Source organism: Diceros bicornis, chromosome 18 (genome assembly GCF_020826845.1).
Source record: "Diceros bicornis minor isolate mBicDic1 chromosome 18, mDicBic1.mat.cur, whole genome shotgun sequence".
In the NCBI taxonomy this organism is placed as follows: domain Eukaryota; kingdom Metazoa; phylum Chordata; class Mammalia; order Perissodactyla; family Rhinocerotidae; genus Diceros; species Diceros bicornis.
Genome location: NC_080757.1, coordinates 6,985,695 through 7,010,314, shown reverse-complemented (window position 1 = coordinate 7,010,314; position 24,620 = coordinate 6,985,695). Strand labels below are relative to the sequence as shown.

Here is a 24,620-nt window from a genome sequence, read left to right as displayed (position 1 = left end):
CAACTACTCAACTCTGTCACTGTAGCCCAAAGGCAGCCATAGACAATACATAAATGAATGAGTGTGGCTGCATTCCAATAAAACTTTATTTACAAAAACAGATGGTGGGCCATATTTTGCTGATCACCACTCTAGAGGATAAGGGACGTATATATGTGATATTTACCCTTTGTTAATTCACATATTCATTCAATAAATTTTTATCTAACATCTACTCTGCTGAGAACACAATTGTGAACAAGGTGGGTTGTTTCCTTGTATCTCTATCAACCTTCAGATCATTTAAGAGGGACCCAAGGAGAAACTCTTCACCTAGAGCTGTTTAACCTAAAAGTTTTCTAGAATTTCCTCTGTGGAACAAATTTTCACTGCAAGTCCAAAGAGTTCCACAGTTTTAATGAGTTTTAAAGAGCTCTATGGGGAAGATTGTTTGGTAAGAAAAGTTTAGGAGGGCTCACTATTCCTTCTAGGATCATTATTCCTACCTATCCTTGGATTAATTACTATTTAGAACAGTGGTTCTTAATCTTGAGCAGGCAGCAGAATCCTCTGGAGGGCTTGTTAAAACAAAGATTGCTGGGCCCCACCATTCAAAATTTATGATTCAATAAATCCAACAAATTGCCGATGCTGCTGGTCCAGGGACCACACTTTGAGAACTCCTGATTTAAAACATAAAATTCCACCATCCTACAAATCTCTGCTAGGCAGAATACAGAATCTAATGCCAATTCCACTATGACTTTCCTGCTTCCTGCCCCATGGTTTCATTCCTGCATCCCCTGAAGAGGGGCCTTATCCTTTACCTTCATGCTATAAGTGAGATAATCAATTCCTCTGGAATCCAGGAATTTCAACTTGAGTTTTCTCTCCTCTCATCAACCAGTAACGTACTTCCCATTGTTTGCCAACAACTTAGAGTTTCTTGCCTACAGGTTAATCTCTTTTCAGGGAGACAGCTGTGTCCTCCTCATTAGCATCATCCTTCCTGATCCTCACCAAGCACAGAACAATAAGAGCAGGCAAGAGGAGGACCAAGACGGAAGGAAGGTGGAAGTCTCACTATATGACAGCAGGACGCTCTGGGGCGTGTAACTTTTGAAGACAAGGATGGGTGGACAGGTTAGATATATGTGTTAAGAAACCTCTAGACACACTATAAATTAGATCAATACTATTGATTTCTTCCTAACACCTACAGATAAAATGAGATAATAAACATAATTTTACAGCATAGAACACTGGCAAAAATGATAGCCTAAGTGGATGCCAGGAGAAAGAGGGGCAGCTTGAGGTGCATAAGCAAGTGGGCTCAGAAAGAGGACACTAGAGACAGACTTACCTGAGACAAACAGTGCCCAGCACTGGCCAAGCTCTCACACCTGGGCACCAGGTTAGTACTTTCCTATCACTGTCCAGCTGATTGATAAACTGGATAGGTTTGTATAGGCTGATCTAGGAGCTCAACTACCATTTAGGGTCTTCTGTGAGAAAATGCACTGAGTTACAGTCAACACACAGTGGATACTTCAGACACAAATAAGATAGCAACGACTCTACTACGTTTATTTAAAACAAGGGGCACTTGAAGTTAATTTTGCACCCGTATGACAAAGAACACACGTGAGCTCACTGGCCCTCTCTGCTCCCCCTTCTGTAACAGAAGACCTGGTCTAGGACCCCAGTTCTAAAGGGCTGATCCAAGGTTCTTCTCATGAGCAGCAACTGCAGCTAATCCAGTCAAACTCTTCCCAGACAGCATTTCCAAAATGGGATCTCCAAGTGACACTTTTTTCCCAAGGGGTCTAAAAGAAGAGATGAGCTGAAAGATGAAGACTATTCCTTCTCCTGGTGTAGAAGCAAGAAATAACCAGTGTGAAATCCAATCCAGAGGCCAATATATCCTCCAAGTCCAAAACCATGTTTAAATCTCTCCTCTCCAATCCATGGCAACAAGAGAGAACAGGAATGTCCTCTAAGAGACGTAATTTCTGTGGATGGAGTTAAGTATTTTTAAATGGACCGGGAAATAGAAATGGGTTAAGAGAACCTGGCTATTGAAAGGGCTTCTTCCCTAAGTGGGATCTTTGATGCTTATCAAGGCTCGAGCTCCAGCTGAAACTTTTCCCACAGCGAGAACATTTATAAGGTTTCTCTCCTGTGTGAACCCTCTGATGTCTATTAAAGTTTGATCTCTGAATAAAACTCTTCTCACAGATGGGACATTTATAGGGCTTCTCTCCCGTGTGGATCTTCTCGTGGTGACGCAATCCTGAGAAGTCACTAAAGCCTTTCCCACAGTAATCACATTTACAGGGCTTCTCTCCTGTGTGAATTCTCTGATGTTTCACAAAGTCTGAACTTCGCAGAAAGGCTTTTTTGCATGTGGGGCATTGAAAGTATGTCTCTCCAGTGTGAGTCCTTTGGTGAAAAACAAGCTGAGAATTCCTGTAAAAGGTTTTCCCACATTCCCTGCAGGTGGGGAGTTTCTGGGCCATGGGGGCCCGCAGCTGCCCTTTGGGGGAGGCCTCTCTCTTCTCCTCAAGCCACAGCACAGACAGTTCTCCGGGATGAGGACCGGGCAAATGCTGACCTAGCTGTTTCCCAGAAGTCCTTTCTTGAGGAGACAGCTGTCCCCCTGCCCCCTCACCCTGAAGGTTTTCCTGAGCCTCAGGGAGATTCTCTCCTTCTCCAAAGCCTCTCGGTGCATCCTCGCTGAAGAGGCCACTCAAGGAAGGCTGAGAAGGTGCCTCTCCTGAGGCCTGAGGTTCCTGGTCCTGATAGTTTTCCAAGTTTAGGTTCTCTTTGTCATTCTCCTGTCTATTTCCTGAAAGAAGAAAGAAGATTTGAAATAGTTCAATAAACGGTATACCCTGTTTTCTAATTCATATGTCAAAGAAAGGGTCATCATAAAACATTAATTCTTTTTAGCAAGAGGGCATCAGTTAGTGAGGAAGAAAAATATCATCCCCTCTGAGTGCCTGGCCCTCACTTCACTTGTGTCCAGGCTAAGGGTTTCAGCTCTGGAGCCAAGCAGAACTTCTGAGAGCAGAGGAGGGCTCATACAGGGCTTCGCCGACCCCCCTATAAATAAGCAGCATGCATTTGTGAAGGCCCAGGAAAAACAAGTGTATTATATGAGAGTACTACTTTAAAAAACAATTGGTTTTTATCTGATTATATATAAAAAATAAATAGGATCTCTGAAAACTATTTGAAAAGTATACACAGAAGAAAACCAAATCAACCTCAATCATACTACCCAGGGGTACCCACCACAAGCATCAACTTTCTCCCAGTCTTTATTTAACCTATACGCACGTGTGTGCTTTTTTCTGACATAACTGATACCATATTATAGATACAGTTCTATATATGGCTTTGCAGCATTTAAATTGTAAGTGGTGGTATTTATCAATTTCACATGGATTCTCCCATCCACAAGTAATCCAAAAATTCATGAAATGCATTAATGTGTTATTTTTCTATGGTTGTAATGTGCAGTGAGGCTCTCTCAGTCTATGCCTGAATCCAGCATTCACTTGTGCTTCATTAATTCGCATCACAGTTAAAATTTTGTTTTTCTCATCATAACTTAGGTTTTTGGTTATTGCTGCTTAATGATGCATATAGTAAAGGGTTTTATTTTGGTGGTGGATTTTATTTTCAACTTTTATAAATTGCTTTATTCCTGTAGATCTAAAGAAACTATTTACCTTTCTCTTTCCTGTATTAGTATCTTTCAAATTATCTGCTAGAGACCCAGGCACCTGCTAGAGAATGAAACCTGAACTTGTTAATTCATAAAGACTTAAAACACATTCCCCTCAAATGGCAAAGGTATTCTCTTTTTAAAGAAGCCTTTATAAATACCATTTTAAAGAGCTGAATAATGGTCCAGCATGGAGATGTCATTATAAACACATAATAATAAACGCATATTTTATTTAAGAGTTCTCCTACTGTGGAAATCTAAGTTGTTTATTGTGTTTTTGCTACTGTAAATAACTATGTAATAAGCATTTTTCTTCATAAATTCTTGCCCACATTTCTGATCAAAACCTTAGAGGAGGTTTCTTGAAGTGGAATTAATGCGTGAACAGGCATGAATGTTATTATTAAGGCTCTTGACACCTACTAGCAAAGAGATTTCCAGAACAACTATGCCATCTTCTGGTATAAGAAGCTGGGCAAAGGGGAGGTGAATGTTCAAATGAATTGAATATTGAATATTTTTTAAGTATTTGCCATTTAGACAAATGAGAGTGAAAAATGGTTTTTCATTGTTATAAATGTTAATTCTTAGTTATTAAAGGATGAATTTTTTTCACATTTATGAGCTATTTTTTATGCTCCAAGTCTGCTGTCCATTTTTTACTGGGAAAGTCATTTTTTTCTTATCAACTTGCATTAACTCTTTCTATATTAGAAAAACAATCATTTATCTGTCATGCTCATGAAAAATGTTTTTCACCAATTTAGTTACCTTAATTTTGTTTGGGGTTATATTTATGTATAGGAGTGGTGGTTTTTTCTTTTTAAATAGTCTATGGGGCCGGCCCAGTGGCGCAAGCGATTAAGCGCGCACGCTCCGCTGCAGCGGCCCGGGGTTCGCCGGTTCGGATCTCGGGCGCACACCGACACACCGCTTGGCAAGCCATGCTGTGGTGGCGTCCCATATAAAGTGGAAGAAGATGGGCACGGATGTTAGCCCAGGGCCAATCTTCCTCAGCAAAAAAAGAGGTGGATTGGCAGATGTTAGCACAGGGCTGATCTTCCTCACACACACACACAAAAAAAATAGTCTATAAATCTTTTCCTTAATGATTTTTTTACATTGCTTTTATACTTATAAAAATCTTCCCCATCCAGATATGAGTCAAATATTCACCCATTTTCCTCTTTGTTATTATTTTATTTTCATATTTTATGTCTTTTTCATCTATTTCCAAAATATTTCAATATATGACATACATAAAATTTAAACTGATTCCCTTTCCCAAAGAATCTTTTTTCCTGACGCTGCTCATTGAAGAGTGACTCACCCCGGGGCCCCGTGCTGCTGCTTCCTTCACTGTACGTTCAGTTCTTACCAAGACTGGCTTCTCTTCCTAGGCTCCCTTTTCCATTCCATGGGTCTGTGCATCTATTTTTATATCAGGATCCCACTATTTTAATGATTTTACCTTTTTAAAATGACAGACTCGGGGCCGGCCCAGTGGCGCAGCGGTTAAGTACGTGTGCTCTGCTTTGGCAGCCCGGGGTTTGCAAGTTCGGATCCCAGGCGCGCACCGACACACCGCTTGTCAGGCCATGCTCTGGCAGTGTCCCATATAAAGTAGAGGAAGATGGGCACAGATGTTAGCCCAGGGCCAGTCTTCTTCAGCAAAAAGAGGAAGATTGGCATCGGATGTTAGCTCAGGGCTGATCTTCCTCACAAAAAAATGAATAAATAAAATAAAATGACAGACTCAATATCTACAGATCTAATATTGATTCTTTTTTCAAAACTTTTTCCTACTCTTGCAGAATTCTTCCAGATAACTACTTACGAAACATTTTTCCAAATTTGTTTTTTTTAATTTCTCGGCATTTTGATTAGAAGTATGAGTATATAGCTTTTTGAGACTTACTCCCCTGCTGACCTGCTTTAACTATGAGCCGTTCTTCCATATGGTCACATAAAATAGCATATACACTCTCTCCTGTCACTTCTGCCCTCTGGTGTGAGTCTAGATCTGGCCGACTGGCTAACCGTTGTAGCTCTGAGATGGAACTACTCCTTTCCCATCTTCTTATTGTTGTTTCCACACAAGTCTAGGGTCTCATCCCTGAACACCTGGACTCCCGCATCAACTTCCCACAGGGCTCCTCTGCTCCAAGTGTCGGTCCTGCACATGGCTACTTCCTCAACCTCCTGCCACATATCCTCCCTCTCAGGAACCTCCAAGGGCATTTCTTTGCCTTATCAAGGCAGGCAGGCTTTGTAGACTCTCCACAGTCTGGTTCGAGGTAAGATCTAACGGGATCATGTCAGCAGGTGGGATGAAGTAAAAAAAAAAGAATAGCGATATGGAGATACAGTGAGCTATATCACAAATAAAATTCTACTGCAAGGGAGTATATGGAAAATCTCTGTCCCTTCTGCTCAATTTTGCTGTGAACCTAAAACTGCTCTAAAAAATAAAGTCTATTAAAACAAAAATCCTACTCTAACGACCTCTAAAGCAGTATTTTCAAACTTGTCTGCTACCCACAGTAAGAAATACATTTATATTGAATATACACACACGTTTGGAACAAAAATTTCCTGAAACACTATCTACCCCAACATCTGATATTTTCCATTTGTATTCTGATATTTTCCATTCAATATTATCGTTTCATTTTTTTAAATGCTGGTTGCCACTCTATAAAATGATTTCACAAACCACTAATTGATCATGAAATGCAGTTTGAAAAATACTGCTCCAAAGAAATCCTTGTGAAATAGTATTATGATAAATATATTGCTTAAAATTAAAATCATATGCTTTGGTATATTAGCAAAGGAAAATAATTAATTAGATCCCACTGAGGAGAAAGAATGTCAAGTTATACAATTCTCATCCTTGGTCTTTTTCTTCCTCCAAACGAGTTCTGGGATCTTTTGTATATGTAAAAGTGTGTGCGTGTGTGTGTGTGTGTAGATAGGTTTGAAAGTTAGGTTTCACATAACCACAATGTTTTAAAAAGAGTGTAGCAGGCAAAGAGTGATTGCTATTTTACAACAGAACAAGTTCATATTTCTTCTTCTCCAGTCTTAAAATACATGATTTACATGAAGTATTTGTTGTTGCTGCTGTTTAAGAAAGTTAGATGCATGGAGATTAGCTAAAATATGTTTTTCTGTTTATTTGTTTTGTTTTATTTTGTGATGGTGGGTTGGTTACTATTCACTATAACCAAAATAAGAAAAGAAAAAGAAAAACAAAAGAGTTAGGAAGGGTAATAATAGCTGTTACATAATCTTTTTTTTGTCATGGAATTTTACCCATATCTGTATTGGTCTTAATCTGTACTAATCTTAACTCTCTCTGAGAAAGAAAGCTGTCACAGCAGACAAGACTGAAGGCAGCAGATCTGACGTGTAGTCTTTCTTTCATGATTAAATAGATGTGTCAACAGCCCTATAGCAAGAGATGAGGAGACCGAGCCTCGGTATTCAAACTGGACTGACCAGATCGTGGCTAGTTATAACCAATGTAATAGAAATCAAGTCCTAATACCTCCCCCACCACCTTCAATCTAATGACAGGAGGTCAGAAATGGCTCTGGACCAAAGAAAGATCACTCACCTGTACAGGTGGGTCTTGGGGTCTTCTCACTGACATGAAGGTGCAGTCCTGCCAGCTCTTCCCCACACTCTGTTGAAATAGTTGGGTCAGGCTTGGAATTGGAAATGCCTGGTACAGAGAGAAAGCAATAAATGGGGAGGATTGGGGACCACGCTGTGTCTTTCAAAGGCACACCCTGAGTGTGAAGTGGAAATATGAAGGCTCTGGAGATCACGTAAGGATGTGTGGAGCGGCCAAGACACCAGTACTCACAAGATGACTAGGATATATGGTGAAGGCCACAAAAAGAAGAATCTGGGCAGATGGCCAGAAGGGCCTGCAGACCACCCGACAAGCTAGTGCAAGGGTCATGACTGGAACCCCACTAATGGTTGATTGGGACTATGTGGTTTAGTAGAAACAAGCAGGGACTCAGAGTCAGCCACACTGAGTTCCACCGTTAACTCACCATTTATAAGCTACGTAACAGTGAGCAAGTGACTTGATCTGACACTCACTTTCATCATCTTTAAAATGGGAATACCATCACCCATTTCACAGATTAAAGGAGTTACTATATGTAATGCACCCACAACAGTTCCTGGCACACAGAACACTTTCAATACAAGGAAGTTCTTACTGTAACTCTGCTATCTCCAGTTCCCAACCATGTCTCTAGCGATTTCCTTCACCCAGAGAACTTCAAGTAGAGCAGCTATCTCCAAGAGTACACAGAAAATGTTTAACAGCCTTCCCATCTCCTTCCAACAGGCTAACCCGCCCTCACCTCCTGAGACCATTTTCCCATAGGTCTCCAGCATGAGATCCCAGTATTGCTCCTTTTGAATAGAATCCAGGTGCCTCCACTGCTCCTAGAAAAAATACAATGCCATGACTCCAATGAAGGTTTCTGAACTCTGCCTTCTCTGCCTACGGGAAAGCTGAGAAGAAAGGAATGTGCCTTAGGATCCTGGCCATCAGAAGATCTAAGAAATCATGGTGGGCGGTTCAAGGGAAGAGGCCAGGGAAAAAGTACAGTCCCTACATGAGTATTTCTTACCCTGGTTAGAAAACATTTAGGTTTTAAGTCCTGGATTTTTTTAAGCTGCACGAATTTAAGAGTGGAGAGCAAAGAGAAGGCAGGAGCCTTTTCCACACTGTCCTTTTTGTTTTAACTCCTTAGTGCTTAGAACAGAGGCCTTTGAAGAGTAGGAGCCTGATATTCCCAAGAGTTCTCTAAAATCTGGAAATTCAAGGGGGAAAACAAAAAAATTAAAAGGAATTTGTTGGAAAGGCAAGTGCAAATCAGCAAAACGGTGGCAAGAGTCAACAACGATGTCAAGTGAGCTGTAAGTCTCCCTCTGAAACAAAGAATGGTGGATTCAGAGCAGAGAGAGAGGCTGCAGCCATATACACTTGGAATCTCCCAACAGTTCTGAGTTTAGGGTCTAAAATTAAATCAGTTTTCCTCCCAGGTGGTGCGAAATTGATGGGTTCTCTGGAGCAAAGTGTCCCTCAATTATCCCCCAAACATGCCCTTCTTTTCCTAGGGAGCTGGGCACTGGAGACTCAAAACTGAGAATCCTAACTACAGCCTACTTTTGTGAATTCAAATTTCAATATTCTCAATAAGGAGCCGACTGTTAGAAACTCAGTTTGTATAGAAAGAGTGATTAATAGCACGGTCTTTGGAGTCAAACATACAAGGTTTCAAATCCAGCTCTGCCACTTTGTAGCTGTGTGATCTTAAGCAAGTAACTTAACCTTTCTGAGCCTCAGTCCTCTCCTACTTATAGTATTGCACTCAAAAAATTGTCAGGAAGTTTAATAGAAATAACGAAGCGTCACTTGTTTTCATAGCACATTGTACTTTGCATTCATAGCATTCATCACAGTTTATTAAATATTTATGTGTATGTACACACACATAAGTATTTGATTGACAGTTGCCTCTACTAACATGTAACGGCCATGAGAAAAGGACACTCCACTGTTCTTTCCCAGTCCCCACGCCCAGGACAGAGCAGGCACTCAATACATGTTGTCTGGGTGAAATAAAGCCCTTAGCAAAGAAGTCCTCAGTAGGTGATCTATATTATTATTACCATCATATGCAGTCTGTGGGATACTCGGTCTCCCAGACTCACCCCCAAGGGTTTGCAGAGAGAATTAAGGGATTCTGTACACTTTCAGGAACCCCAAAGTTGATAGCCATCCATTATTGTCATGAATAGCCAGGCTACAGGAGCAGAAAGGAGGAGAGGAAGGACGAGAAGAGGAAGTCATCTCCTAGCACACACAGTATACTACTTAGGGAAGCCATCCTCGTTCCTAAATCAAGTCTGCCCCCAGCAAAACAAAGGGAAGTGGAAATGAAAAAGTGAAAAAATGAAAAAGTGAAAAAGAATGGAGAGACCAAAAAGTCTTTAATTAGCAGACACTAAGCAAAAATTTAAAAAAGAAAAAGGGTTAGATTTTTTAGGGTGAAAATGTGAAAAGTGACCTCAATAGATTTAACTATTAACTATCACCATATTTTTAGTATGAATTTAAATTTTAAATTTTTTATTTTAAAAGTAGGAATTGTTAGCAGCTTATTTTGTTAATCTTCTGTGAATGAAGCTGCCTTAACAACCTCCTGAAAATAACCAGCTTGAGCAAACATTGCAGAATACGGGAGTCCTCAGGCTTCCCGGTCAGAACGCAGACTCTTGCTTCAGTGCTGGCGGAGAAGAGGACAGGCACGCCAACCACGGTAATATCTCATGGCCACCGGGCTTGCTAGATACAAGGCCTATTCTGTAGGCACCAGAATGGGAACTACCAAGCACAGCACAAGGCAAAAAAGAAGACAGCCACCACAATCCCCACAGGCCACAACCAGCCCTTTCAAACACCAGAAAAGATGCTTCAGGAGTCTCTCAACAGTGCACCTCCAATTTAAAGCCAGGAACTTACTCAAGGAATTGCCAAGAAGCTGGGATGCTTGAGTAAAACCCCTTACTTAAGAGGCAAAGTGCCAACTGCAGCCATCTTGCTTTTTTCTCATTTTTATGAGAGGAGGAAAAAATCTAAATTCCTATTCTGGAAGGAGGGAAGTGTGGGATTTGATGGGGAAATAATCTCGGTTTTGTGTGGAAACAGCACCACCTTGTGGGTTTCTGAGACATTGCCACAATTGACTTGCACAGTTATTTGTACTGAGTTCCTTTTCCAAAGTTTCAAAACACAGAATGTGAGTACATGCATCCCTGAGTCTACTGAGGTTCTAACTCAGTCACGGTTTCTAATAACAGAGTACCACAGAGTAGCGATGCTACTACATTACTCTGGCATTATTCACGAAATTCCTAACTTATGGAAGAGATTAGAGGGAATGATTACCTATATTTAAAAATTCCCTTCACTTACAAGATAATTCTATTAAATATCAAGGTCCTTCTGACGCAAACAGTTGTTGTTAGTTTGGGGGAGAGATATTGGGATTGGGTAGGGATGGTTTTTGTTTGTTTGGGTTGAGTGACTATTAATCAGTTATCTGCTAAGTATAGGGAATTTTATAAATATATACACACATACATACATGTACATATATACAGTGCTGCTGGTGAGCATTTTGAATCTTTTGACTTTAAGCTATCCAGAACAGGTCATGGTTAATGTTGTTATGTTATGTAGAGTTAATGTTTAACTCCACTAGTTAAAATATGTTCATAAATTGTATATACCTTTCATAGGGATACTCTGTACTTACTACAGAAGCAACAGTAGTCCTCAAGCCCGCTTGAAACATTTGACAGAATACCCAAATCTTTTTCACCAAGCAACCTCCTGCCTAGCAGTTTGGTTTCTGGGTACCTTAAAAGCAGGAAGAAGGGCACCTTTGAGTCACTAAAAAGGTATATCCCCCGCTGCCCCCTCCTAACTCTCTCCCCCAGGGTAAACTGTGAAGTTGGTTTTCTGGTGTCTAAATCTTTGAGCCTGGAAAGCTGAAGCTCAGACCTGGTCTTCAGCACTGCATTAAGCACCACCTATCGGCTTCCTATCTTTCCCTTCACTCTAAAGTACCTCACGAGGCAAGTCCCAAGAAGAGTTCCCCAAAGGTTTGAAACAATGTTTTGATTAAGGTGTATAGGTTCCTGAAAAACTTTTTTTTTATCAAATCCAACTTACAGAGTTGTCAACTACACAATCAAGATAAAACTGTCCCAGAGACTTCTGTTTACAGCCTAGATGGAGTAACAGAGACTGGATTTACCTTCCTGCCTGAAATGACTAAAAAAGGAGACAAAACATACAAAACAATGGTCTGCAGACACTGCACATTAGGCAGAGAGAACAGAAATCCCTGAAAGTGAGAAAACAAATTAGATGAGCCCTACAGGTGCCCAAACTTACTGCCTGGAGAAGCATCCAGGCAGCAGGACAGGGAGGGGGAATCCTGGCGGATCCCAGTGGCCCTTCTGGGCTGAGCAGGGGGAGATCAAGGGCATTACAGAGTTAGCAGAGCAGAAGACCTGAGGTGGGGCAAGGGGGAACATCCACAGATCTGCAGAGGGTACCCCCCAAGTCCAGGAAAGGTTCCCAAAAGAAGCAGAGGGGACAATCCCCAGAGCTCACACAGGCTGGAAATATTTCATATTTCCACCAGCCAGAGTGGAACACCTTGTACATCAAGGACAATCAGGTAGAGGACTCACAAGGGTATTGCCTCAGTAGAGGGGAAAAATTAGCCCTAAAGACTTCTCTGGTGCCATATAACAAACTATGTCTAAGTAACCTAAGTGCATCCTAGAGCAAAGCTCAAGAACATTTAGAGAATGTAAAAATATCCAGCACTCAACAAGGTAAAATTCACAATGTCTAACATCAAATCAAAAATTCCCAAACATACCAAGAGCAGAAAAACATCTCATAATGAGGAGACCAGTCCATCCATCAGAACTGACTCACCACTGACATAGGTGATAAATTAGTAGACAAGGACATTAATGTAGACATTATAACCATATTCCATATGTTCCAGAAGCCGAAGGAAAGATTGAACACGTTAAGTACAGCCATGAAAGATATAATAAAGCCCCGACTCAACCTTCTAGAGACGACAAATACATCTGAGATGAAAAATACACTGGATGGAGTTAATAGCAGATTAGAAACTGGAGAAGGAAAAGTTAATGAACTTAGAGACATAAAAATAGCAACTATCCAAAATGAAATACAGAGATTAAAAAGAAAGAGAGAGAAAAGAGCATCAGTAAGCTGTGGAACAACTTGAAGAGATCTAATACAGTCATCTGTCGCTTAACAATGGGAATATATACTAAGAAATGCGTCATTAGGTAATTTCATCGTTATGTGAACATCACAGAATATACTTAAACAAACCTAGATGGTATAACCTACTACATATACTTAGGCCATATGGTATAGCCTATTGCGCCTAGGCTACAAACCTGTATAGCGTGTTACTGTACTGAATATTGTAGGCAATTGTAACACAATAGTATTTGTGTATCTAAACACAGAAAAGATACAGTAAAAATACAGCATAAAAGACAAAAAATGGGGCCAGCCCCAGTGGCCTAGTGGTTAAGTTTGGCATGCTCCGCTTCAGCGGCCCGGGTTCGGTTCCCAGGCGCAGACCTACACCACTCGTCTGTCAGTGGCCATAGTGTGGCAGCGGCTCACATACGAAAAGAGGAAGATTGGCAGCAGTTGTTAGCTCAGGGCGAATCTTCCTCAGCAAAAAAAGAGAAAAAATGGTTCATATGTACAGGGCACATAACATGAATGGAGCTTGCAGGACTGGAAGCTGCTCTGTGTGAGTCAGTGAGTGGTGAGTGAGTGTGAGGCCCAGGACAGCACTGTACAGTACTGTAGACTTCACAAACACTGTAAACTTAGGCTACACTAAATTTATCTAAAGAAATTTTTCTTCAGTAATAAATTAACCTTAGCTTTCTGTAACTTTTTTACTTTATAAACTTTTTAACTTTTTGACTCTTTTGTAATAACTTAGCTTAAAACACAAACACACTGTACAGCTGTACAAAAATATTTTTTCTTTTTTTCCTTATTCTATAAGTTTTTCTATTTAAAAATTTTTTTTTTTTTTTTACTTTTTTAACTTTTTTATTAAAGACTAAGACACAAACATACATCTTAGCCTAAGCCTGGACAGGGTCAGGATCATCAGTATCACCGTCTTCCACTCCACATCTTGTCCCACTGGAAGGTCTTCGGGGCAATAGCATGCATGGAGCCGTCATCTCCCATGATGATAATGCCTTCTTCTGGAATGTCTCCTGAAGGCCCTGCCTCAGGCTTTTCTTGAGGAGGTGTCACTCTTCAGAAATATGTCTTATGGTGGTTTGCTTGGCTTGTTTCTTTTTTTCATCAAAGATTTGCTTGTAAGCAGATAATGTTCCTCTCTTTTAATGAAAACCTTTTGGTGCTGGGGTCCATGTTTTCAAACATTTTAACAAGCTTGTTGAGGTCTGTAAAACCTTCTGCTAAACTCATCACTGTGAATGTTCTTGGGGCTTCTTCTTTTTCTTCTCCTGCCGTTTCCTTTTCTCTTGCCTCTTCTTCAGCTATGCATTCATGTTCCAGTTCCAACAACTCCTAATTAGTAAATTCCTCAGGAACCACCTCTAGGAGCTCCTCAATGTCATGCTCATCCACATCCAAGTTCAAGTTGTTTGCATCTCAGCCACAGCCTTGTTGATTTTTGCAACTTCCTCATCCTAGGCAAATCCTTCGAAGTCATGGACGAACCTCTTGAGTGTCTTCTTCCAGATGCCATTCACACACTCCTTGGTGACATCATAGATTCCATCACTCCTTGATGCAATCATAGATGTTGTAATCCTTCCAGAATTGCACAGCGTCTTCTTGGTGTCTTGCTGAGTTGCAGCAATAGCCTGGGCAAAGGTCCTCCTCAGGTAGTAGGCCTTAAAAGCTGCTTTAACTCCTTAAGCCATTGGTTAGATCAAAGAGGTGGAGTTTGGAGGGAGAAACACTGCTTTGGTATTGGGATGAAGATCACCAATAAAAAGACGATGTCCAGGAGCATTAACAATAAGCAAAATATTGAAAGGTATGTTATTCTTCAAACAGTACTTCTTCATTTGGCTGGCACAGCAATTCAGGAGGGCATCTTGGAAGAGGAGCTGGGCCATCCATGACTTATTGCTCCTGTGGTACACTGGCAGTGTGTGTTTATTAATATGCTTGAAAGCCCTGGGGTTTTCACTGTGCCAGATCAGAAAGGGTTTCAATTTGTAGCCTGCAACATTGCCCCCAAGCAAGACTGTTATCCTGTCCTTAAAAGCCTTGCAACCTGGCATTGACTTGGCCTCCTCGTGGATGAAAGTCCTTTCAGGCATCTGTTTCCAGAATAAGGAGGTTTCATCCATATCGAATATTTGCTCTGGCAAGTAATTTTCCTCCACAATCAGCTCATCTAGAGTTTCCAAAAATTCTTCAGCCACCTTTACATCAGCACTCAGAGACTCACCACTCACTTTCACATTATGTAATGAATAACGATTCTTGAAGCTTTTAAACCACCCAGAGCTAGCAGTAAATTCAATATCATAGCTGGGTCTAGCCTTTTCTTTCAACATTGCACACAAACTTTTTGCTTTGGCCATGGTTGTTATGGTGCTGAAAGGGATACACTTCTGTGTTTGGTCTTCAATCCAGGTCATTAGAAGTCTCTCCATGTCTGACAGAGGCCCTTCTCAAATTTTTGTTAGTCTCGTTCCCTTAAATGAAGCAGATCCTTTAACAGCTTCTATCACTTTGTTCTTGTTCTTCAAGATCACAGCTATGGTGGAATGGGACACGCCTGACTGGCGAGCAATAACCATCACTGATTTTCTAACTTCATAGTCCTTAATCACTTTTAATTTCCAGGTCAGTCACTCAATATGCCTTCTTACTGGCAACATTAGCAGTGGACTGTGTATGCTTAGGGGCCATGATGAACAAAACAATACGAGATTAAATCAAGCAAGAGAGGAAACGATGCAATCAAGAGATGCAAACAAGATGTGTGAGGCTGCTGCTGACACAACACAGCATACTGTTTTACAGTAAATCTTTTTATGAGTAGAAAGAGTACACTCTAAAATAATAAAAAGTATAGTAAATACATAAACCAGTAACATAGTCATTTATTATCATTATGAAGCATTACGTACTGTACATAATTGTATGTGCTATACTATTACATGACTGGCAGCACAATAGGTTTTTTTACATCAGCATCACCACAAACACGCGAATAATGCATTGCACTAAGATGTTACAATGGCTACGACATCACTAGGCGATAGGAAGTTTTCAGCTCCATTATAACCTTATGGGACCACCAGTCATATACGCGATCCATCATTGACTGAAACACTGTTATGCGGTGCATGACTGTATACGTATACACGTTATCACTATACACATTCCACATGTGTATTCTTCTCAGAGTCCCCAAAGAAGCAGAGAAGAGAGACAGAACAAAATAATTCAATAAATAATGGCCAAAAATTTTCCAAATTTGATAAAAACTAAAAAACACACAGAACCAAGAGGTTCAATGAACCCCAAGAACAAAAAACATGAAGAAAATGACTCCAAGGCTCATCACAGACACATCATTTAAAACCAGTGACAAAATATTAAAAGAAGCAAGAAACATACGTTCTATGTAGAAGAACAAAGAACACATATGGCATGATTCCATTTTATATAAAATTTTAGAAAATGCAAACTGACGTATAGTGACAGAAAGCAGATCAGTAGGTGCCTCAGGATTGGAGGAGCATAGAGGGGCTGGAGGGAGGGATTACAAACGGCAAAAGGACACCTTGGGAGTGACGACTATGTTTATCATCTTGATAGTGGTCATGGTTTCACGTGTGTATATATGTCAAAAAACTTACCAAATTGTACACTTTAAATATGTGCAGTTTATTGTTTGTCAATTATACCTCCATAAAGCTGGGAGAGGGGTAAGATTCACCTGTCCTACATTAAATATAACCATTCTAAACCACAAACTGACTTCTATATGAGAGGCTTAGACTAGGAAATGAAAGACAGTCTTTTCTTAGTATAACCCGAAGATAATCAAAAAAGGAGAGACAACTGTATGTGGGGTAGAGACAAGATTACCTCTTCACAGCAACTTCTTCCAGGGCCCAGATTCCATTATTCAAGATGACAATTAGGAAACATTCTGCCTTAGAGAAATAGTGAAACTCAGGTTTCATTCCATGTGTATGATTCTTGTTATCCTTGCGAGGCCCCTCTCAACTCCACTTCTGAGACTGCTTCCCCTTTCAATCCTCCTCACTGTTGACACACCCTCAAAGCCTGGTTCAGGGATAAAATAAACAGGGGAGCCCAGCTCACCTGAGGTGCTGTTTGGAGAAGGGAGGCTCCGAAGTCCTGGTCTCTGATAAGCCTTTCCTCAGGTTGGGCAGGAAGCTGGGAAGCAGTCATCACTGAAATGAGAAACAGGAAGTTTGAAGAATCTAGATGTCCTCTCAACAATTCCCCAGAGGGTATAGATAAAATCCAGACAAATTAGAACTGATACCTGTTCTGCCATCCATGATTTCAAAACTTGGGTTTACTTTCTAACAAACTCCAATTCCATCCTTCCAAATTCTCTCACCCATATTTTCCTCCATCTCCTTCCTCAGAACCAAAATCCAAATGGTCCAGCCCAGTCATAACGTGGTTTAAATTACAGACTTTGAATATCCAAATCAGAGTGATTCATGTAGGTCTACCATGTCTCCAAATTTTCCAGAAATATCCCCATCTGAGCAGCTCACTCTGGCCTTCTAACCACCATCCTCAAGTTTCTCCAAGAGAGCAACACACTCCACCATGAATAACTGCCCCTCACCTAATTCTTGTTCCATGTCAGACTCCTCTTTCACAATGTGGCTGAGCGGCTCCCCAGGCCCGGAGGATGAATTCTGAAGTCCCAGTTCCTGAGGCATCACTTCAAGATGGGGCTCTACTTCACCCACTCGGCGGGTTGGAGATTCCACCTTCTCTGATAAGATTTCCTGTCCTAGAACTTGGATGCTGATCTAGAGACCACATAGTACTAATTACCAAAAGATCCAGAGTGAGGGTTTCTGAAAGATACAAAGCTAACCTTCCATAACAGATCATAAGGCAGGCCTTAGGGATATGGAGTAGGGAAAGAGAAAACCAGCTTTTCTTTCTAGCCCAGCAGGAACCAGTGAGGGAAACATCCTGAGAGAGACCAAAAGCTGAGGCCTGAATCAGGCCCGGGAGATCTTCAAGACATGCCACTAATACTGTGTTTCTACTGGATAGTCTCCACCAATTAAAACTCAAGAGTCTTCTGAATAACTTCTCAAACATTCTAATCTAAAGATGGAATGGGATAGGAGACTTGATCTCCAATCTCTAATGGCTAACAAGTGTTGAGAATCAAAGAGATTCTTAGAATTAGGTGAGGTATGGGGCACACTGATGTGGAACAAGAAATATATATTTGGTCTTTGTCCCAAGTTCCTGGCACAGGGTTCCTAAAACCCTTGGAATTTCCTGAAGGATGGGAGTGTCTTTTGTTATTCATAATGACCCCTTTCCACCATACCTGAGTTTATGCTAATGAGAGACTCTTTGTGGGCCCCTCGAAAGCTTCAAGATGGAGGCTGGTCCCCAGAGGAAGCAACCAGGTGGTTAGAGGGTTAGAACTTTTGGCCCCACCTCTCAACCTCTGGGGAAGGGAGAAGGATTTTCAATACCAATGGCCAATGACTAATCAATCATGCCTAAGTAACGAAACCTCCATAAAAAACCCTCAACTATGGGGTTTAAGGAGCTTCTGAGTTGAACCCATCGAAGTGCTGGGAGAATGGCATGCCCAGAGAGGGCATGGAAGCTCTGTGCCATGCCCATCTCCTCCATTTGCCTGTCCCTGAGTCATAGCCTTTATAATAAAATGGTAAACATAAGTATTTTCCTGAGTTCTATGAGTCACCATAGCAATTATCGAACCCAAGAATGAGGTCGTGGGAACCTCCAAATTTATAGCTAGTCAGTCATTAGTATAGGTAGCATCTGCAACTTGCAACTAGTGTCTGAAATGGGGGCAGTCTTGTGAGACTGACCCCTATCCTGTGGGGTCTGAGCCAATCCCAGATAGTTAGTGTCAAAATTGAACTGAACTGTAGGACACCCAGCTGGTATCAGAGAATTGGAGAATTGATCGTTGGTGTGGAAAATGCCACATGTTTGATGTCAAAAAAAAAAGACAACACATCTGATAAGACCCCAGAAGAGCCCTGTGCTTCACTCACAGATCATGATACCTCTGCTTACCCACTGCCACAGTCTCTGGGGGTCTCCCTTCAAGCTCTCCACGAGGGTCACTGCCTCCTCTCCACTGCCTGGACACTGTTTCCGCACCCACATCTGGATCTCCCCAGGCAGGATGGTCAGGAACTGTTCCAACATGAGGATCTCTAGGATCTGCTCCTTGGTGTGAACCTCTGGCTGCAGCCACTGGAAGCAGAGCTTCCGAAGTTGCCTCAGGGTCTCGTGGGGCCCAGACATCACCTGGTAACGAAACTGCCTGAAAAGCTGGCGTGCAGCCTCAGGGCTAGAGAGCTCCCCGCGAGGGACAGCATCTGGGCCAGGGAATGGGGAGTCCTCAGCCTTGGCCAGTGGCGGCAGCAGGACTAGGGCCTGCCCCAGCTCAACCGGCATCGTCTGGCTTGACAAGTCCTTTTAGGTGAAGTGCTTCTGGGATGGAGCTATCTCTGGAGAACCAGGTCTTCACAGAGTCTCTCACAGGGACACTAGAGAAGGAACAACAATGAGTGCTATACGGAGGAGAAGACACATTTTCAGAAAGAACAAATCCACATGCCCTACCTGAGAGGCCTTGGAGTCAACCACGGCTCTTTCGAAATCAGTGGATACTCTATTCTATTTTGAAAGATTGTAAACTTGAAGCCACAAAACAAACCACTAATACCATATCTAAACTGTCACCATCACTCTGACCATTTCACAATGTTCTCTCTTGGTCTTCAAATGTCCAAATGGAGTAGAAGAATGAAATGCACCACATGACGCATTTTCACTATGGGTTTCCAGGTAAACAGCTCATCTTCAAAACACTTCTATATCTGCATCTATACGTCTGCAGACTAAACAATAAAGCCAAACAAAGACATCAATGCCCTAGAAGTAAAGGCTAATGGTGAAATGATTAGATAATAAATATGAAGTTGAAGAGGACAGATTAACCCTTCCCCAAAAGGTGCAATGAAATTTCTAGATGATCTCTTTTGAGTGCCATGGTGAAAACTGGCCTATTTGGGAATTTATAAAAAATCTGTCACATCTGAAACTTTCAACCTTGCGCTTAAAGAAGGTTTAGAACAAATACTGACTACCTCAAAAACATTACTATGGACTTGAACTAAGTAATCAACATTTTATGGCAAATGGTATCAAAATTTATAAGACAGTTAAAAGAGAAACATGAAACGGCAAAGTTAATATTAAGATATTTTGAAAGGATCATGCACTATTTCTAATTAACTTTCTTGCATGTAAACCCCAATACTGGATTATTGGGTCAATTCTTAAATGTTATTAAGGAGCAGGAGGTCATCACTTCTCCATAACACTAACCACAACAATCAAAAAACACCCAGTCACTGGGTGTCTGGCTTAAACAGAGATCAGTACAATATTCTAGCTTTTAATAGCTGCTTTTTTCTTGAGGTATAAGAAGTAATGTCCTCATCCCTACCACTTCACCCAAACAATTCATTCTATATCAGGAAATCATTTATTTCTTTTTTTTTTTTTTTGTGAGGAAGATCAGCCCTGAGCTAACATCTATACCAATCCTCCTCTTTTTGGCTGAGGAAGACTGGCCCTGGGCTAACATCTGTGCCCATCTTCCTCCACTTTATATGGGATGCCACCACAGCATGGCTTGCTAAGCAGTGCGTCGGCGCATGCCCGGGACCCAAACAGGTGAATTCCAGGCCACCACAGCGGAGCGCGCGCACCCAACCGCTTGCGCCACCAGGCTGGCCCCTGAAAAAAATACTCTTAATGAAAGAAGAGATAGGGACTTTCCACAGAGGAATAGAAAGTACAAAAAGAACCAAATGCAAATCCTAGAAAAACGACCATCAACCCAGAATTCCACATCCAACAAAAACATCTTTCAAAAACAAGAATTAAAATAAAGACATTTTTCAGATAAATAAGCTAGGATAATTTTTCACCAGTGACTTGTACTTTAAGTAATGCTAAAGGACATTCTTTCAGATGAAGGGAAACTCAGATCTACAGAAAGGAATGAAGATCTCCAAAAACGGTAAATATATGGTAAATAAATATAAAATACTATGCTTTTATTTCTTCTAACTTCCTTAAAAGACAACTGATTGTTAAAAGCAAAAATAACAACAGTATAAGTAGAACACAACATCAATAGAAGTAAAAGATATAAAAATAGCACAAAGGAAGGGATAAATGGAATTAATCTGTTGTTAGGTTATTACATTTATGAACTGCTAATTGAGAAGTAGGAAGTGGGAAGTGAGTGGTGGTGTCAGGTGACAAACTGGAAGTCTAAAGGTGAGAGGCAGGAAATGAGAAATGTGAATTGTGAAGTATAAAGTGATACAATATTAAAGCAGACTCTGACAAGTTAAAGTAAACTTTGATACTTTAAGGATGCATACTGCTAGCTATAAAAATATTATACAGAGGTATAGCTAAAAAGCCAATAAAGGAATACTAAAAACTGAATAACCCAAAACATGATAGGAAAGGATCAAGAGAAGAATAAAAACCAGAAAGATCAAATGGAAAAAAAAGACAATATGGTAGATTAACATCCAACCATATTAATAATTACATTAAATGTAAAGGGACTAAATACTTGAATTATACAGTAGAGATTGTTAGATTTAAAAAATCTAACATATGCTGTCTAGAAGAGAGATTTTATATATAAAGACACAGATAGTTTGGAAATAAAATGGTGGGAAAAAGACATTCTATGCGGGGGCCGGCCCAATGGTGCAGCGGTTAAGTGTGCGCACTCCACTTTGGCGGCCTCGGGTTCGCAGGTTTGGATCCCCGCAAGCACCAACGCACTACTCATCAAGCCATGCTGTGGCAGCGTCCCATATAAAGTAGAGGAAGATGGGCACAGATGTTAGCCCAGGGCCAATCTTCTTCAGCAGAAAAAAAAAAAAAGGGGGATTGGCAACAGATGTTAGCTCAGGGCTGATCTTCCTCACAAAAAAAAAAGACATTCTATGCAAACAGCAAGCACATGAAAGCTGGTATGGCTATATCCGTATCTGACCCAGCGATTTCAAGACAAAGAGAAGAAAAGGAACACTTCATTATGATAAATGGGTCAAATCATCTAGAACACAAAACAACCCTAAATCTATATGCACCTAATATCAGCTCTAAAGGGACAAATGCTCAATCACAGCTGGAGATTTTAACAGCCTTCTTTCAGTAAATAATAGAACAAGTAAGCAAAAAAAAAAAATCAGTATAGGATATAGAAGGATATAGAAAATCTGAACAACACTATCAACCAACTTGATTTAACTGACATTTAGACTCAACAGGGGACGGCCCCGTGGCTTAGCGGTTAAGTGCGCGTGGTCCGCTGCTGGCGGCCCAGGTTCGGATCCCGGGCACGCACTGACACACCACTTCTCCGGCCATGCTGAGGCCGCGTCCCACATACAGCAACTAGAAGAATGTGCAACTGCGACATACAACTATCTACTCGGGTTTTGGGGGGAAAAAAATAAATAAAATCTTTAAAAAAAAAAAAAAGACTCAACAATGCAGAATACACACTCATTTCAAGGGCATATGAAACATTCACCAAAACAGACGACATGCATAATTAAGTTTCAAAAGACTGGAATCTTAAAGTATATATTCTCTGACCACAGTGCAATTAAATTAGAAATCAATAAGATATCTAGAAAATGCCAATATACAGAAATTATTAAATAATACTCTTAAAATAACCTATGCTCAAAAAAAAATCACAAAGGAAATTAAAATATATTTTCATATTGAACGATAATGAAAATACAACATATCAAAATTGTATGAAACCACTAAAGCACTACTTAGAGGGAAATGTATAGTTTTAAATAAGTATATTTAAAAATTGAATAAATATACAAGTATCCTTCATTATCTATATCTATTTGGCTTCTGAGTTTCAAATAACAAGTAGCAAGATTTCAGATAGCAAGAGACTGATGGGTAGACTTATTCAAATTTATTTGGCTCCTGAATTAAGACAGCAGTTTAGATAACATTTAGGGAAAATGACATTTAGGAAAAACTATAAATCTTATAAAATATTTAAATCTGATTTTAGTAATTATACTCTCATATAACAGCAAGAAAAATGTCTCAATTTTTCAAAATTAAATTACTTACAGAGGGTTTATGGGTTTATATCCCAATGACTTAATGAGAATCTGCTCCTGTTACAAAAAAAATTCAAGTTATCCCAAACGTATAGTTGTTATACTTATTAAAGCTATAACAAATTAGAATGAATTTAAAATGTACATCTAGGTAAGTATACCTACCATAAATACATATATGAGTAACTGTTGTGCACCCACTATTGACAAAGACTCTCTCCTTAATCAAACTTTAGTCAAGTTCCTGAGTCCTCTTTTTTGACTAGACCTGGCCCTTGGGCTCTGTCCTTGGCCGTTTTAGTCTAGTTTTAGCAAGAATCTTGTTTTTACCTCAGACGTTTCCTCTTAGTAATTTTCCATCGTAATTTTCCATCCACTGACCCCTACCCTGCTCCTTGGCTATAATTCTGCACTTCCTCTTGGCGGTATTCACAGTATAGCCCAATTTCTCTCTGCTACTGCAAAACCCCCTTGTAGTAGACCCCCTAAATAGAGTCTGCCTTACACCTAACGAGTGTCTGAGTAATTTTTTCTTTAACACTATGTATCTGCTCCATATTAGGCCCCGTTCATGTCATTTCTAATCCTCGCTATCCCCCTGCAAGGTAAATATTAAAGTTTACAGATGAGGAACCTCTGAGGCTCACAAGTGCCGTCCAAATTCAAACCCAGGAAGCTCTAACGCCCGTGCTTTGGGGAGGAGAGCTGTCAACGTTTAGAAATTTGTGAGGGCGGCTGGAGGGGGAGGGAGGGGCTCCTGGCATTTAGCGCCCCAGAGGCCAGGGCTGCTCAAGCCCTACAGGCGGTGGGCAGTGGTCCCCACCCAGGTATTCTCCACCCTCCGCCCCAACGCCGACAGCACCCTGCAGAGAGAGGCTCCGGCATCAGCCCATCCCAGTTCCCTATTCCCAGTCTCCAGTTTCCAGTCGTCGTGGGGAAGGCAGGCGGGAGGTGCCCGTTTTCGGTCCCAGTCCAGAGACGTGGCCGGAGAGTCCGGCGGGGCCCACAGGCTCAGGGACGCAGAGCCGGGTCCCCACGACCCCAGAGTCCACTCACAGCCCCGCCGCCCCTCCCCCGCACTCGCCGCCGCTCCCAGGGGCCCGGCCGAGTCCGGCGCGGACGCGGGAGGCGCCAGGCCCGACCCCGGGCGGCCGCAGCCAGGCCCGCCCAGCCCGCGCGCGCTCACCTCGGCCCGCGGCGCCGGCTTCGGGCGCACTTCCGGGAGACCGGCGGCTGCGCGCCTCTGGCGGCCGGCAGGCGGCGGCGGCGAGGCGGCGGGGCGGAGGGGCGGGGCCGGAGGAGGGGCGGGGCCGGAGGAGGGGCGGGGCCGGAGCTGAGGCGCGGGCTCTGATTCGCCGCTCGGGCCGCCCAGCCCCGCCCAGCCCCGCCCCGCCTCCGCAGCTCTAAGCCCGCATTCCTAGGCCCGCAGCCGGCCAGTTAGTCATTCATTCAAGCTTCCTTGTGTTCTTGCGGATCTCACCCAACAGCCATTCATTGAGCTTCTAGTCTGGGCCAAGCGCTGCGAGGGCTACAAAGATAATTTCCTTGTCTACCCCAAACTCCTCGGCCCAGTCCCACACCCAAAGCAGAAACCCTGCAGTTATCCCCGGTTCTTAACCCAGTCTCTCCCCTCGTTGCCATTCTCACCTCGTTTGACCTCCCTGGGGCATTCGATTTGCCCCGACCTTTCTCTGTCTTGCTTCTCCAACTCTCACCAACTCTGCATTTCCTGGGCGCTCTCCTTCCCCCTCTCCCCTTTCAGTGTTGGAGTTCAGTGAGGCGCCAACCTCTCCTCCCA

At 41.8% G+C, this 24,620-nt stretch overlaps 1 protein-coding gene across 4 annotated transcripts; it reads right to left on the bottom strand.

Moving 5' to 3' along the window:
• Positions 1-1,523: 1,523 nt before the first annotated feature.
• ZNF18 (zinc finger protein 18) lies at positions 1,524-24,070 on the bottom strand. 4 transcript variants are annotated; one of them, XM_058559697.1, is made up of 7 exons: positions 24,009-24,070; positions 18,693-19,171; positions 17,236-17,425; positions 16,734-16,825; positions 8,104-8,188; positions 7,338-7,445; positions 1,524-2,827 (listed from the first exon to the last, which is right to left on the bottom strand). In XM_058559697.1, exons 2-7 carry the CDS (start codon positions 19,077-19,079, stop codon positions 2,055-2,057), a joined length of 1,635 nt encoding a protein of 544 aa, XP_058415680.1. In that variant the 5' UTR covers positions 19,080-19,171; positions 24,009-24,070; the 3' UTR covers positions 1,524-2,054. The 4 variants fall into 4 exon arrangements, with proteins under 4 accessions (XP_058415680.1, XP_058415678.1, XP_058415681.1 ...); XM_058559695.1 differs by lacking the exon at positions 24,009-24,070 and adding an exon at positions 22,988-23,141; XM_058559698.1 differs by lacking the exon at positions 24,009-24,070 and adding an exon at positions 22,988-23,141 and having other exon boundaries at positions 8,104-8,182.
• Between the last annotated feature and the right edge of the window lie 550 nt (positions 24,071-24,620).

Excerpts from the sequence above, each read along its gene's own strand:
- ZNF18 (XM_058559697.1), bottom strand. The coding sequence starts at position 19,079 with ATGCCGGTTGAGCTGGGGCAGGCCCTAGTCCTGCTGCCGCCACTGGCC. Across the intron at positions 17,426-18,692 it reads CCCAGAGACTGTGGCAGTGG|ATCAGCATCCAAGTTCTAGG; the intron begins GTAAGCAGAGGT and ends TGTGGTCTCTAG. Across the intron at positions 7,446-8,103 it reads TGGGAAAATGGTCTCAGGAG|GCATTTCCAATTCCAAGCCT; the intron begins GTGAGGGCGGGT and ends TCTCTGTACCAG.